Raw genomic sequence first — 16849 nt, 5'->3', positions numbered from 1 at the left:
ATTCAATGAGAGGAATTCAAACACCAGAGGCTACTTGCTAACTTGAGATGAGGCTACTTTTTCCTCTAGTGCCATCACTTTTTAGATTTCCTTGCTCCCTAACTTTTGGGACCAACTAGACTCTTTAACATTTCATAGTTCTGAGATGCCTGACAATCTGTCTTATTTTCCTGAGTTTGATCTCTGGGCATTGACAAGCCCCTGTCCACTCCTGTGACGGGTTCTCTATGTTATGCCATAGTTGCTCACTATAGGCATTTTAAAAGGCCTGAACAGTATGAACAGAAAAGCGAAAATTGCCTGTAATTTCACCACCCAGGGACAGCAACATTAACATTTTGGTATACTTATTTCTGATATTTTTAGTGGATGTATATAATTTTTACTATATACTGTCTACACAATTTTATATTCTACTCTAGCTAATGAACATTTTATTGTGAGCTTTCTCCCACGCTACAAAATATTTAAAAATGATTTTTATTTGTGTTAACAGTCCATCCTATGGATGAATCAAAATTATACTTTATATTAATATATCTTTCTATTACATTTACATTTCTATAGAAGGATATAGTAATATGAAGGCTTGTGGACTTGATTCCTGTATCCAAGAATGTATCTCTTCCAATAGCTCTACTAAATACTCTTCAGTTGTGGTCCCAAATGCCCAGCTATGTCCATCACTTGAAACCAGCTGTGTGACAATTAGAGCAGTTTAAGGCTCTTAATTTTCAAAGCTTGATCATATTAAGGTCAATCTCACATCTGTGAACCTCAACACTCCTCTGTCTTAACTCGTGTACTGCTCTCTTTTCCTTTAGATCTTAAAAGAAGAAGGGTACCTGTATCTTGCCAAGGTTAACCCTAAGCTTGTGTTATTGATTCCATCCTCTCATGCTTCTTTTGGAAATTTCACTCACCCATTTCCCATTACTGGCTTCTTGCTCCTTCACCTATAAGCTTCATTTCTCCCTATTCTAAAAACAAATAACAACAAAAACAAAACCTAGGTACCTTTCTTTAACCTTGTTATCAATTGAGCTGTCCTTGCATCTTCTTTTTCTTCATCATCTAACCTTAAAATGTCTGCATTCGCTGTTTCTACTCCCTCATTCCCAACCCCACAGCCTATACACTCACAACCCTCCCATTCTTTAAGCCTGTATCTGCTCTGACCACTTTATAGCAATTGATCTAGCAAAGATTAACAACAACTTTTTAGATACTACATAACTTGCCTTTTTCATCCCTCAATTACAGGAGCCTCTAGAGTATTTGACACTGAGACCACTTCCTCTTCCATCAAACATTTCATTCACCAGCACACATGACATGCCAGCCTTCAGGTTTTCTTCTTCCTCTAGGAGCCTCCTTTTGCTGCCACTTTCTTTGGGTAATTTCTTCCAAAGCTCAATAGAGACATTCTTCGTGATGTCATTCTTGATCCTTTGCTGTTTATATGCTCTATCTCCTGGAACACTCGTCCACCTTGATGACTTCACTTTCATCTCTATTTGGGTAAATTCCAAACCTGTGTTTTTGGCCCCTGCTGCTTTTAGAATTCAATGTTTACTATCTACCAAACACTTCCACCTGTCTATCTCATGAACACCAAAGTTTAACATTTAAAAATCTGATTTCTCTAGATGTTTTCCCATCATAACAATCCTCTGTTTTGAGCTAAACCAAACCAAACTCGCTGTCGTTGAGTCAATTCCAACTCATAGCGACTCTATAAGACTGAGTAGAATTGCCCCATAGGGTTTCCAAGGCTGTAATCTTCACAGAAGCAGACTGCCACATCTTTCTCCCACGTAGCAGCTGGCTGATTCAAATTGCTGACCCTTCAGTTAGCAGCTGGGTACTTAACCACTGTGCCACCAGGGTTCATTTTTTTTTTTTTTTAACTACCAAAGACTTATTTTCACCTATCTTAAGGAACATATAGATTTAATAATATTATTTATGTATTTTCTCCTTTATTAGATAGATTATAAATCACAGAAACTGTGAAGGTATGAAATATGTCGTAAATAACATGACATCCTTCACAGTGTAAGTGTCCCGTCTTGATACCACCAATTTCAGTAAGGTTCATTCTACCACATATATTAAGATCTCTTAGCTGTAACATGCAGAACTCTGCTGAAATATGATTGAGAATGGTATCAGCATTAGAAATTAAACATCTAGCTGGGTGGAGCAGCCACTATGAATTATTATAAAATGTTAAAAAATTAAAAAATAATATTATCAATAGTATTAATATTAATTAGTAGCATCTGCACTGGGTTTTTTTGGCAATTATAATTAAATTAACTTGGGTGTGATTATAAAATTGCATAATTAGGCATCAGAATGAAAATATTATGCAAACCAATTTTTTTTTTTTGTTTAAAATTATTTAAGAGCTCAAAACTACAAAAAAAGTTTTGTTTTTTAACATGTTTCATTTATAAACCCACTGTACCTTTGCAAGTTAAAAGAGGCACGGTGGAATATTGTTTTCTAAAGACAAATTACTATTGAAAGACCACTGAAAATTTCACCTGTAATATGCTTCTTTGGTGGTTCCGCATGATAAAAATCAACAATACACTTACAAATCTGTATCCTCAAATTAGAACTTGGTGTTTTCATTAAGTCACCTGCCAGAAAAATAAATGAGTGCTACTTAATAACTGTCATAAATTTATTAAATACAAAGTGCCAATAATGGAATCATTATTAAAAATATCCTCATTAGAGATTCAACTTGGATCATATGTGATTACACACACACACACACACATACCCTGATCTATCATTTTACATTTAGCTCCTTCATCAATTCAGGCATTCCTTTCTAAAAGATTAGAATGATGATTAAGAGCATAAATTTTGGAACCAGATTGCCTAAGATTACATCCTGGCTCTGCCCTTACTACCTGTGTAAACTTTTATCTCTGTTTCCTCACCTATAAAATGGGCATAATAATAGTTAATACTTTTAGGATTGTTGTGAGGATTAGATGTCTTAATACGAGAAAAGAGCTGAGATCAGTGTCCAGCATCTAGTAAATTCTATGTGTTAGCTACTACAAGTAGTCCTCGACATATGACGAGGTTCCATTCCAATGACTACGCCATCGTAAGTTGGTTCTGATGTAAGTTGAATAACTCATTTTTCTGTTTTCATTATTATTGCCTTGTATTTCAGTATCTTTTTAAATTCAATGTTTGTCTTTGGGGGTTGGAAACATTGTATCTGAGAATAATAACATCAGCAAATTATGTGCTGCAACACTGTATGTAGTACATATTACTAACGACAAGATGTACAAAAAAACAGATGGTCATAAGTATGGTTCTTTGTAACTCAAACACATCATATGTCAGAGACTACCTGCATTATTATTTTGGCAAGGTATTGGTTAGCATTTTTCTCTTTAACTAGAAAATCAGTAATTTGTTGCATTTAATAATGTATCATACTTAGGGTGGAATTCCTGGGTGGTACAAATGGTTAACATGCTTGGCTGCTAACTGAAAGGCTGATGATTCAAATTCACCCAGAGGTGCCTCAGAAGAAGTCCTCGTGATCTGCTTCTGAAAAATCAGCCCTTGAAAACCTCATGCAGCACAGTTCTACTATGACACACATATGGGAATTGACTCACTTGCAATTGGTGGTTTGGTTGCTTAGAGAAGTTCCACGTGAGCTCTGCCCTTCAATTTGCTGACAGGTTGAAATGGAACAAGTGTCTAGGCAGTCTTTGATCTGTAGGTAATGGTTTTATGTTCATGTGTGTATCTGGCTGGGAGTAGGGGGCTGTGGGGGGTTCCTTCTCAGTCATACATAAACTTCTGAGTTATCCTCAGCTTGTATTTTAAACTAGATCGTATTTACTCTATTGAAGTCCTTTAAGTATGATCCCAAGTGAATCTAAACTCTATGAGACTCTAGAAATGATCCAGGCCCTCTGGATGCCTTGAGGACAACTGAAATCAGTAGTGTTGGCCTCAGGACTATACCAGATCTGGTTGGAGTCTGAGGAAAAAGGAGTGACTAGATGTTCCCCAAAGACTCGAGTTTTGCATCAGGCCTTACATAGTATTTGTCTTTCAGGGGCGGCCAGGGAGTGGGGAAGCAAGTGAACAGAAAGAAGGAGCACAAACGGAGGCTTCACCCTTGCTTTAGGAGGATCAGTTGGCAAAAGATACCACTAAAAAGGGCAGTTTTAAGATTACTCTAACTCTTAATTTCATTTTTTTGAACCCTACCTTGGGAGGTAGTAAATCGGTATTTAGGTTCTGAAAAAATTTTGGCAACAGAAGTAAAGTTTTCCACAAAACTAGCCAAATGTGTAAGTTCATGGGGGAATTTTAGAGTTTCTCATCTGCTTCTCCACCCCTTAGTATCTATAAGTTTAGACCATCTCTCACAACTTCCTGTTTTATAATCTCAGGGCAGAGTACCAACTTCTTCCCTCAACCATTTCTAGAATTCTGCTCCTGAGTCAGAAATATCTGTGTATCATTTAGAAGAAAAAGTAATATAACATACTAGTACATAGTAGAAACTGGAAGTTATTAGTAAATAATCATGAATAGCTTTTCATTCAATCCTTTATATTACATACAATTATTTCAGTTTAAACTCATTTTCCAGCAATTAAAAAAAAAAAAAAGGGAAGGAACAGCACCATTTCAGTCAGTAATCAGTGAAGGGAGCTCATTTTAGGAGTTCAAGTGAGACAGTAACATGTTCTGTTAATAGGCAGATGGTCATTAAACAAAGAACAAGCTGACAGTAAGATATGAGCCATGTATTTATCCTATAAATGGTTGTCAACATTGCTAGAAGCAATATTTTAAAATGATAAGGGCAACAGCCGGCCTTTTTAAAAATATTACCAACCAAACCTATACTTATTATCTATTAATACTAACATTCCTCTCTTTTGGGTTGGTGTCCCATTGTAAATTTTTCCCGATTATGATATGGATTCACAGAATTAAAATTTCCCGTTATTTCTTAACCTGCCTGTTCCCTAAGGTCCTCTTCTCAAACTCCCCGTGTTTATTCTAATCTCTTTGACACCATCACCTACTCTAAACCAAACCAAACCACACTGCTGTCAAGTCAATTCTGACTCACAGCGACCCTATAGGACGGAGTAGAACTGCCACAAAGGGTTTCAAGGAGCAGCTGGTGAATTCGAACTGCCAGCCTTCTGGTTAGCAGACAAATGCTTAACCACTGTGCCACCAGTGCTCCAAGTAACTACGTTGAAGACTGTGAAACTTATTTAGAAAAGGGTTAGCGCCTATTTTAAAAATATAAAGTTTCTTATTGATGACAGTTGAATCTTTAACACCTTTCAGTATGGAGTATAATGCTGGAAACATAACTATTCAGTAAAAACTTATTGATTTTTAAAAAGTTTATTGAATCAGTCAAGTATCTTTTATTTCTCCTTTGCAAATAAAAACCTAACTTAGCAAGTAAAAATTTAATGTAGGGTTCATTTGGGAACACACTGTCATATTTCAGGGATGACTCAAATAGCTAGTGTTTCACTGATCTCATTTCCTAGAAAATTACTGTTTGTTTTCTTTCTCTAGAAAATCAAGCAATCAGTAACCCAGATATAAATAACTGCTTTTTTATGATTTTTTTCATATTTTTATATATAAAACAGAGGCACCTACATCTTTATGTATATTATGCTAAAGTTCTTAATTTTTGAACATTTTATGACTTTATTTAAAATATTAGATCATTTGATGAATAACTAAGCTCTCAGTGACTACAATAATTGTTAAAACCAAAAAAACCAAGCCCATTGTCATTGAGTCGATTCTGACTCATAGTGACACTATAAGACAGTGCAGAACTGCCCCACAGGGTTTCCAAGGAACTCCTGGTGGATTCCAACTGCCTACCTTTTGGCTAGCAGCCAAAGTCTTAACCACTACGCCACCAGGGTTTCCAATTAAGTGTTAGAGTGTAAAATTAATATGTTTTTAGCATTACTTAAATTTCCAATTTACAAAAAAAGTTTAAAACAAATACTTCACTAAATTACATCAAGTCAATAAATGTAAAGAAGTATCTGCCAGTCTTTGAACTTAAGAAACATAGAATTTTGTTGGTATCGTGAAATATCTGGGCAGAAAACAACACAAGAATTATCACAAAGCACACTATGATTAATTGGCAACCAGGAAATAAGAGCGTAGATATGGAGAACAAGAACTTTGAGTGAAAATGGCTGCTGTATGTTTAGGGAACCTAGGTGTTTCCTTCTTCCATTCAGCTATATACTTAGTGAAACTAGACATTTTCTTCTTGTCAGTAGGGCCTGTCATATGTTGCAAACCTCTGTGTTAAAGAAAACTTACCCAGAAGTGCAATTGAATTAGCAGTATCTTCGGCATATGTTATTTCATCCGATACTTTCTTTTTTAAGAATGGCAAGCTTCGATAAGAACGAGGAATTTAAGAGTAATTTTTAACACATTCCTTGATAGAGACATCACTTGCAAAATAGGGAAAAAATTTTCCTTCTAAAAAATAAATGAGGATAATATCCTATTCTTTAAAAAAAAAAAAAAAAACTTTAGCCCTGGGGAATTCACAACTATTAAAACAAATAATCTAAACTTCGTGTTTCTATTAGAAAGAAAGTAAGATGAGTTTATTCAGAAATAACTAGAGATGGACATAAGTGGTTACAAAGTTTCAGTTGCTAACCGAAAGGTTGCTGGTTTAAACCTACCATCCACTCCACAGGAGAAAAGACCTGGCGAACTGCACCCACAGAGATTACAACCAAGAAAACCCTATAGGGCAGTTCTACTCTGTCCTATAGGGTTGCTATGAGTTGGAATTGACTCATTGCCCACAACAATGACATTGTATTTAATGACTAAACATGGATGTGTTAACATTACCTCTATTAGCCACTATGTGGCAGCAAGGAAGCACAGTGGATTTCTAGTTCCCAGAATTGGTTAGAGAAACAGCAGTAGGGAGGATGGGATGGATAAATTAATTTTATAATTCCCACCTTTGCATTTTTCAAAATATATACTAAAATTAAAGGTGACATTTTATTCTTTATTAATTATTTGGAAAATAAAATAAGATGCTAAACCTAATATTTCTTTCAGAATCTAATTTTCAAGACAGAAAGAAAAAATTAAAACTGAAAATTTTCTATTAGACTATCCAAGGATTCTCTGAGAACATTATAATTCCTTGGTTTCATCTAATACTTATCATTCTCTTGAGAGCAAATAATTATAAGAAAACATTTTTATATACTTACAGTTTAATCCCCTGTGGCTGGCAATCTCAGACTATAACGAATTGACTACCTTTGAAAATCAAGGGATCAACTAAAGTTCTCTGAGTGCCTTAGCATTTTGGTACTTACTTTGTATAAGCACCATAATGCATAATCTATTTGTGATACAAAAATAAAATATAACAAAATAGTACGGGCTAATAATACAAGATAATTTGACTTACCCACACAATTTTAGGAGATCACATGCACATTCTAAAAACTGAGGATGGCTTTCAATTTTTCCTGTACACAGATTCAGAATTTTAAATATCTGTGCTAAATCTCTCAGAGGCTTTAGTATTTTTAGTTAAGAAATAAAATTAAGAATTTTCTCATTCAACATATTCTTTATAGTACTTCTGTCAAAAGAGTCTATAGAATTCTATCTATTTTGTTAAATGTGGTTCACTCTGTTTTAATTATACTTATTCTTAAGCATAAAGACTAAAAATTAGAACTACATATGTTTATAGGAATATGAGTATCATTCAATTTGTGCTTCAATATCCTCTTATTCAAAATAATGTTATTCCTTTCTCACCACAACTTTGGAGCTAGATTATCAATCACTACACTACAGATTTATTTGATCAACAACTTATTACTGACAGTGAGTTGTAAAACACTGAAAATTAGCTTAATTGCTCAATTGTGTTCTTCATCTCCATCCATACAAATATATACTGTCAGGGAACAAGCAACCTAAACCTTACTCGACTTAATTGCATTACTTTATTAACACTGAACTCAGATGCATTTTCTTGTATTTATGGTTGAAACAGGTTGGGAATTTATTCCATTTAAAACTAGTATGAAAACAAAATGTCAGGTAAAGTCCCCTTTTATTTTACCTATTTAAAAAACTCTCTTGGTACATAAACAAATTTCATACATTTTGTTTTACAGCTAAGAACTCTTTCTAGGAGCATCTTAGGAAGAGATGGGAGAAATGGTACAAAGCTCTGTTAACTACCTGAGAAATGATCAAGATACTTCTTTAACTTATCTTTGCTTTTTCACATCCTCTAAAGCCAATCTATTAAAGTCATTCAGAAACAGCGATTTACCACTAAACCTCTAAACCTGAAGAAAAGAAGATGATAAAGTGTTGAAGGGTCAGGTTAAGATAGAAAAAAAATCATTTGCTAGTATGGTATCACTACCACACTAGCCTTTACCTGACTTTCTTGGGTATCAGTAAAGAGTGCTTGAGATCCACAAGCCTCTGGGTAACTGGTTAATACAACAAATCCATATAAAACCAAGGCTAAACTCAGGAAAAGATTTAGATACAATTATAAGGCATATTTCCCTAAATGGAAGGCTTAAGACATTTTGAAATACTGAAATAAACTAATATAAGAGACCGATACCTTCTTTAGACCAGGTCACACAACTGATGGAGATCATTTAGATAAATGCAACTCAAAGAGTGGTCTATGGACAACTGACAGTCCTAGAATTGTGTATTTCCAGTCTGTGACGAGGTGAGTAAAGAAAATGAGTGTGGACATTTAAAACACGTTATAATATACAGTAAATATTATATGATCTCACTTATATAAAAAGAAAAGAATAGGCAAATGTATAGAGACCAAAGTTTATTAGTAGTTACAGGGGCAGTGGTGGGGTTGGGTGGGGAATAATTACTTATAGACCACTGAGTGTTTTTTTTCTGGTGATGGAAAATTTGCATTTATTAAGGGTAACGGTTGCACAGTTGATTAATGTAATTAATGTCAGTAAGTTGTACACCTGTAAAAAGTTGAATTTGTATATGTGTGATATATATTTTTACAACAAAATCTTTTATAACAATCTGGTATTTCTGTGACATTTTAACTGCGTTTTCACAATAGTACCTGTATGCAGTGGTTAAAAAACAACAAATGACTGGTCTTTAAGCACAGATATTTTTGAGAAGCACTGGTTTCCATGTATTCTGATAAGGATGGTATATTCAGAGGAGATAATATATTTATACAATGTTTTGCAGATTATCAAGCACTCGCATGTACATGATCTCATCCACTCTTCATTAACAACCTTATGAGGTGCTATTATCTGCATTTTATAAGAGTGCATAAGTTAGGAAGCTTAGCAAAGGTACAACTGCCCAACTAATTGAACTAATTGGTAGAAACAAGACTTTGACTTGGGCCTCCTAACTAAAACCACTGTCTCTCTGAATCTATAAAACCTGACATTAGCTACACCAAGTTAATTGTGTTATATTGATTCATCAATTTCGTATTCTCTGATAAACAAAAAATATAATTTTATAAAAAAACGAAATGTTAAATATTTCTCATGATAGACTGAAGAATACCCACCCCTACCCTGCAAAGATGTCCACATCCTAATCCCTGGAACCTCTGAAGGAAGACTTTTGAAGATGTGATTAATTTAAGGATCTTGAGATGGGAATATTATCCTGAATTATGCCAATATAATAACAAGAGTCCTTATAAGAAAAAGAGAAGGATCAGAAAAAGAAGAAGGAGATGCGATGATGGAAGCAGAGGTGAGAGTAATGCCACAGGGCGGAAGGGACCATGAGCTAAGGAATGCAGGCAGCCTCTAGAAGCTGGGAAAGGCAAGGAAATGTATCCATCCCTAGAGCCTTCACAAGGAAGCAGCCCCGCCAACATCTTGATTTTAGTCCAGTGAGACTGAGTTTGGACTTCTGACCTCCAGAACAGTAAGATAATAAATTGTGCTGTCTTAAGTCACTAAGTGTGTGGTAATTTATTACAGCAGCAATATGAAACTAATACATTTTATAATAAAAATTCTCCCAGGCTGAATGAAATAAACATACATAAATATGTAAAGGATACAAATCCATTCTGATAATACTGGACCAGTTTCCTTACAGATTTGAGTTGTTTTTCTTCTAAATCATTCTAAAACAAACGATCCAGGTTAGTTCTTTTGTGCTGTTAAATTTTTTTGAGATTTAAAAAAATTTCTCTATTATAAAAAGAAAGTAGACACATTAAAATTATCAAGTAATTCTTAAATCACTGTTACAAATATTGTAAGATGTTTCCTGGAAAAGTGAAGATAAAATTATCATTTAAATTTCACTACAAAATTGTGAATCAAAACTAGGTTAATATAAAAGCAGTAACTGTTTCCAGAAATAATATTAATAACAGCTAAAATATATTCAGCATATATTCTTTAAACCGAAAAACCAAACCCAGTGCCGTTAAGTCAATTCTGATTCATAGCAACCCTATATGTTCTATATCATGTACTACCTTGGCACTATATATACATAACCAACCCCCACTGTATATATACGTACCATTCATTAATTTTCAAAATAACACTATTAGGGAGGTATTATTGTTATTCCTCTTTTCCAGATGTGTTTTTATGACTCAATCACTTCTGTCCTTTAACCTCCTTAAACTGTTTTTGAAAAACTATACACACACACATAGACACACACGTCCTTTTTTAACAGTTAGTAGGAACTCTGTGTAATAGAATTTTCTTTTTAAAAAATGCAGTTATATTCACAACTAAAAAAGTTTATAAGTGAATATTTTCACAATTATAGTTAGCAAAGGATAAATTATTCTTATAAGTCACTATTTTTATTTTGTTTCTTTTTCTTTCTATGTAAAAAAGTAGGGTCTAAAAATGTTAAAACAATGATTAAAAATTTTGCCCACTATTCACAAGACAATGCTTTGTCTTGTTTTGTTTTGATAGCCTAACCCATGGTCAACCATTTTCCGCTGATTAAAAATATGAACTCTTCTTTGGAAATCACTGAGTAGTAACTTTATAGCATATGCTGGCTTTTAGGCATCCAGTCAATTCTTGGCTAACGTTAAGAGAGTGTGGTGTGTGAGCAGTACATGCATGGTTATTACCCTTTCTCCCAAGCACAAACTCTAAACTTCGAGTCTTGTGTCTAAAATAATTTTATGTCCACTGCATTCTAAAAAGATCTCCCTCAAGATAAATTACCTATGCACAGGTATGTGTGTGTATGTGCGTATATGGGCATAAAATATCTCCTGATTTCATATCAAGGAATTGTAGGTAGTACACCAGGTTACCCTTTTTCTATTTCCCCATCTTCATAGGTGATAAGCAATTAATAGAGGCTAGGTGATCCTTTCTTCATTCTTACGATTCCTTCTGCTTATATCCACCATGGGTTTGTCCATCCCACAAAACCAAACCTATTCTCCTCCTCCAGCCTTCTCTACCTGGTTAAATATATTCATACTAAATCTAAACAGTCTTTGGATATAAGATATACACGAATTGTGATGTTTTAAACAAAAGGAAAGAAATGAGGCATTTAAGGAAATACATGTTACCTTTCAGGAAGGTAAAAGTTTATAAGTGATAAAACAATAATTTTCTCTCAAACCTTACTCACTTCATCTGTCTCTTCAAGGAGTTTGATGACACGATTAAGGTCCATAGGCTTGAAAATACCCTAAAAAACATACAATTCTTAGTATTCTATATAAACAACATCAAGAAATCAATCAAACCCACCATTTTCATATGATACTTTCCCTTGGCAACTTAAAAATATAACAAAGAGCAGGTGGAGCCAAGATGGCAGAATAGACAGACTCTTCTGGTGAGCCCACTTTACAACAAAGACTCGAAAAAACAAGTGAAATGACTATATTTATGACAACCTAGGAGCCCTGATCATCAAAGGCAAGCTTAGAAAATGAACAGAGGGGCAAGGGGAGGAAGAGACAGTTCAGAAGCAAAGAGGAATTACTGGACCTGGATCGTGGGGAGCCCTCAGGCACCATTCCCAGAGCCGTGGCAGTGGGCTGGTACTAGCGTTCGGCCGCAGTTTCCTCAGGGAGAAGCAGCCAACCACACAGCCTACTCACACCTCCAGAACCAGAGAAGAACAGTTCTCTCAGCAAAAGCTGAGTACTTGTGTATATTTTAATGTGCCCCCCACCCCCAAGCCGGCTTCAGCAGCTGAATTCCCTGGGCCTGAGATAGGCACTGTTGAGCACCTAGAACCATCCTCCCAGCCTTGGAGAAGGAAAAAATTTGCATTTGGGGGAAAAGATAAGTTGCCAGCACCACTAACCAGGGGCACTCAGGACAGAAGCGGCTCCTGTCCAGACATAAATGGTCTGTGGACTTTGAGCACCTTTTCCCTCTGCATGGACCTGTGTGGGCCTATTTCAGGAGAATAGGCCCTTGTTGGCAGACTCCAACCATTGCAGCTATGCAGGGGAGAGGTGGGTGTTTGATGTTTGATATTGCTTTGCCTATTAAACAGGGTCCTAACCTACCCATATCAGGGACCTAAGGACTGGTAGCTCCACTCAGGTCACCCAGCCACCCATGACAGGAGTCCAAGGATAACTGGTACCGCCCAGTGCATACACCCAAAAACACTGGATGCCCATGGTCCATCTGCAGAACCCACCCACCTGCACACTCTAGGGAACAGGGACATGCTTTCCTCAGAGACACCCGGGGGTTGGTTCTTAACCCTCTGCATTGTTCAGAGCGTGACCCCCTGCTGCAATCAGATACCAGTACCTACACCAATCACCCCTGCCCCTCTAAGACTGTAGGACAGAGCCTGTACCATATACTTGATGATCAGCTACCTGGACACCTGAGCTGAATTCATACAAGAAAACTGAATGGACTCCTAGACTGATATACCTGATAACAGCCCTAGCCATCTGGGGACAGGACATCAGAGATCCAAAGGTTAAAATAATCAAGATAGCTCACTCAAGCAACCCATTTGGGCACGTCAAAAAAAAAACAAAGCAAGAAGCTACGACACAGTAAGCAAACATAAACTAATACAATAACTTATAGACGGCTCAGAGACAACAGTCAATATCAAGTCACCTACAGAAACAGACGATGATCACCTCAACAAGCTCTCAAAACAAAGAATCCAGTGATCTTCTAGATGAAAGTGCATTCCTGGAATTACGAGAGGCAGAATACAAAAGTTTAATATACAGAACCCTTCAAGACATAAGAAAGGAAATGAGGCAACATGTAGAACAAGCCAAGGAACACACAGGTAAAGCAACTGAAGAAATCAGAAAGATTATTCAGGAACATAATGAAAAGTTTAATAAGGTGGAAAAATCCATAGATAGCAATGAGAAATTCAGGAGGGTAACAATAAAATTACAGAAGTAGACAACTCAATAGAAAAGTCAGAGGAGCAGAACTGAGAGCAAGTAAAAAAAAATTTTTTTTTTTTTAGAAGCCAGAATTTCTGAACTTGAAGATAAATCACTTGGCACTAATATATTTGAAGAAAAATCAGATAAAAAAAATTTAAAAAACTGAAGAAACCTTAAGAATCATGTGAGACTCTATCAAGAGAAATAACCTATGAGTGATTGGAGTACCAGAACAGGGAGGGATAACAAAAAATAGAGAGAGAACTGTTGAAAATTTATTGGCAGAAAACATCCCTCATATCGTGAAAGATGAGAAGATATCTATCCAAGATGCTCATCGAACTCCACATAAGGTAGATCTTAAAAGAAAGTCACCAAGACATATTATAATCAAACTTGCCAAAACCAAAGATAAAGAGAGAATTTTAAGAGCAGCGAGGGATAAACGAAAAGTCACCTACAAAGGACAGCCAATAAGAATTAGCTTAGACTACTCGATAGAAATCATGCAGGCAAGAAGGCAATGGGATGACTTATTTAAAAAATTGAAAGAAAAAAAATTGCCAGCCAAGAATCATATATCCAGCAAAACTGTCTCTTAAATATGAAGGTGAAATTTGGACATTTCCAGATAAACAGAAGTTCAGGGAATTCGTAAAAACCAAATCAAATCTACAAGAAATACTAAAGGGAGTTCTTTGGTTAGAAAATCAATAGTATCAGGTATTAACCCAAGACTAAAAAACTGGGCAGAGCAATCAGAAGTCAACCCAGACAGGGAAATCAAAAAAACAAAGCAAGATTAAAAGAAAAAAAGCTCTAAACAGGGTAACAGCGATGTTATTATATAAAAGAAGACAACATTAAAACAATAATGATGGACTTTTTTTTTTTTTTTAAGAAATGTAATCATAGATCTTCCATATGGATAGGAAGATACGGCAATACAAAGAAATAAAAGTTAGGTTTAAATTTAGAAAAATAGGTGTAAATAATAAGGTAACCGCAAAGAAGACAAACTATCCAACTTATCAAAATAAAATACAAGAAAAAACTAGAGACTCAGCAGAAACAAAACCAACAACAACTATGAAGAAAGGACAATACATAAAGATAATCTACTCAGCACATAAAATTAAGTGGGAAAAAGAAACTGTCAACAACACACAAAAAAAGACATCAATATGATAGCACTAAATTCACACTTATCCATAATTACACTGAATGTAAATGGACTAAAAGCACCAATAAAGAGACAGAGAGTAGCAGGATGGATTAAAAAACACGATCCATCTATATGCTGCCTACAAGAGACACGCCTTAGACTTAGAGACACAAACTAAAACTCAAAGGATGGAAAAAAATATATCAAGCAAACAAAAATCAGAAAAGAGCAGGAGTGGCAATATTAATTTCTGACAAAATAGACTTGAAAGTTAAATCCAACAGAAAGGATAAGGAAGGACATTATATAATGATTAAAGGGACAACACACCAAGAAGATATAACCATATTAAACATTTACGCACCCAATGACAAGGCTGCAAGATACATAAAACAAACTCCATCAGCACTGAAAAGTGAGATAGACAGCTCCACAACAATAGTAGGAGGCTTCAACACACCACTTTCGGTGAAGGACAGGACATCCAGAAAGAAGCTCAATAAAGACAGAGAAAATCTAAAGGCCACAATCAATCAACTTGACCTCATAGACATATGCAGAACACACCACCCAAAAGTAACCAAGTATACTTTCTTTTCTAGTGCATATGGAACATTCTCTAGAAAAGATCACATATTAGGTCATAAAGCAAGCCTTAGCAGAATACAAAACATTGAAACATTACAAAGCATCTTCTCTGACCATAAGGCCATAAAAGTGGAAATCAGTAACAGAAAAAGCAGGGAAAAGAAATCAAACACTTGGAAACGGAATAATACCCTGCTCAAAAAGGACTGGATTATAGACGACATTAAGGAGGGAATGAAGAAATTCACAGAATCCAGTGAGAATGAACCTTGGGGACACAGCAAAAGTGGTGCTCAGAGGTCAATTTATATCAACAAATTCATACATCCAAAAAGAAGAAAGGGCCAAAATCAAAGAATTATCCCTACAACTTCAACAAATAGGAAGAGAGCAACAAAAGAAACACACAGGGATCAGAAGAAAACAAATAATAAAAACTAGAGCAGAACTAAATCAAATAGAAAACAGAAAGACAATTGAAAGAATTACCAAGATCAAAAGCTGATTTTTTGAAAAAATCAACAAAATTGATAAACCACTGGCCAAAATGACAAAAGAAAAACAGGAGAGGAAGCAAATAACCCAAATAAGAAATGAGATGGGCAATATTACAACAGACCCAACTGAAATTAAAAGACTCGTATCAGGGATTTGGTTTTTTTTTTTTTTTCAGATTACCATGAAAAATTGTACCTCTAACAAATTTGAAAACCTAGAAAAAATGGATGATTTCCTAGAAACACACTACCTACCTAAACTAACACAAACAGAGGTAGAACAACCAAATAGACCCATCACAAAAGAAGAGATTGAAAAGGTAATCAAAAAACTCTCAACAAAAAAACCCCTGGCCTGGATAGCTTCACTGCAGAGTTGTACCAAACTTTCAGAGAACAGTTAACACCACTACTACTAAAGGTATTTCAGAGCATACGAAAGGATGGAATACTACCAAACTCATTCTATGAAGGTACCATATCCCTGATACCAAAACCAGGTAAAGACACCATAAAAAAAGAAAATTATAGACCTATATACCTCATGAACTTAGATGTAAAAATTCTCAACAAAATTCTAGCCAATAGAATTCAACAACATATCAAAAAAATAATTCACCACGGCCAAGTGGGATTCATACCAGGTATGCAGGGATGGTTCAACATTACAAAAACAATTAATGTAACCCACCACATAAATAAGACAAAAGACAAGAATCCCATGATTTTATCAATTGATGCAGAAAAGGCATTTGACAAAGTTCAGCACCCATTCATGATAAAAACTCTCAGCAAAATAGGAATAGAAGGAAAATTCCTCAACATAATAAAGGGCGTTTATACAAAGCCAAGAGCCAACATCACCCTAAATGGAGAGAGCCTGAAAGCATTTCCATTGAGATTGGAAACCAGGCAAGGATGCCCTTTATCACTGCTCTTATTCAACATTGTGTTAGAGGTCCTAGCCAGAGCAATTAGGCTAGATAAAGAAATAAAGGGCATCCAGATTGGTAAGGAAGAAGTAAAAGTATTCCTATTTGCAGATGACATGACCTTATACACAGAAAACCCTAAGGAATCCTCCAGAAA

The 16849-nt window shown here is 35.4% G+C and overlaps 1 protein-coding gene across 1 annotated transcript in view; it reads right to left on the bottom strand.

The window, feature by feature from the left end:
* CFAP69 (cilia and flagella associated protein 69) overlaps positions 1-16849 on the bottom strand; it is a 69043-nt gene that overhangs the window by 41794 nt on the left and 10400 nt on the right. Inside the window, exons 2-6 of the mRNA XM_003406981.4 lie at positions 11749-11808; positions 10181-10246; positions 7523-7632; positions 6391-6467; positions 2553-2651 (exon numbers count right to left, since the gene is read on the bottom strand). Coding sequence (XP_003407029.1) covers positions 2553-2651; positions 6391-6467; positions 7523-7632; positions 10181-10246; positions 11749-11808 — 412 coding nt within the window. The remainder of the gene's footprint in view (positions 1-2552; positions 2652-6390; positions 6468-7522; positions 7633-10180; positions 10247-11748; positions 11809-16849) is intronic.

This window comes from Loxodonta africana, chromosome 8 (genome assembly GCF_030014295.1).
Source record: "Loxodonta africana isolate mLoxAfr1 chromosome 8, mLoxAfr1.hap2, whole genome shotgun sequence".
Taxonomy (NCBI): domain Eukaryota; kingdom Metazoa; phylum Chordata; class Mammalia; order Proboscidea; family Elephantidae; genus Loxodonta; species Loxodonta africana.
The sequence above is the reverse complement of the archived record's forward strand: the minus strand, read 5'-3'. Positions and strand labels throughout refer to the sequence as shown.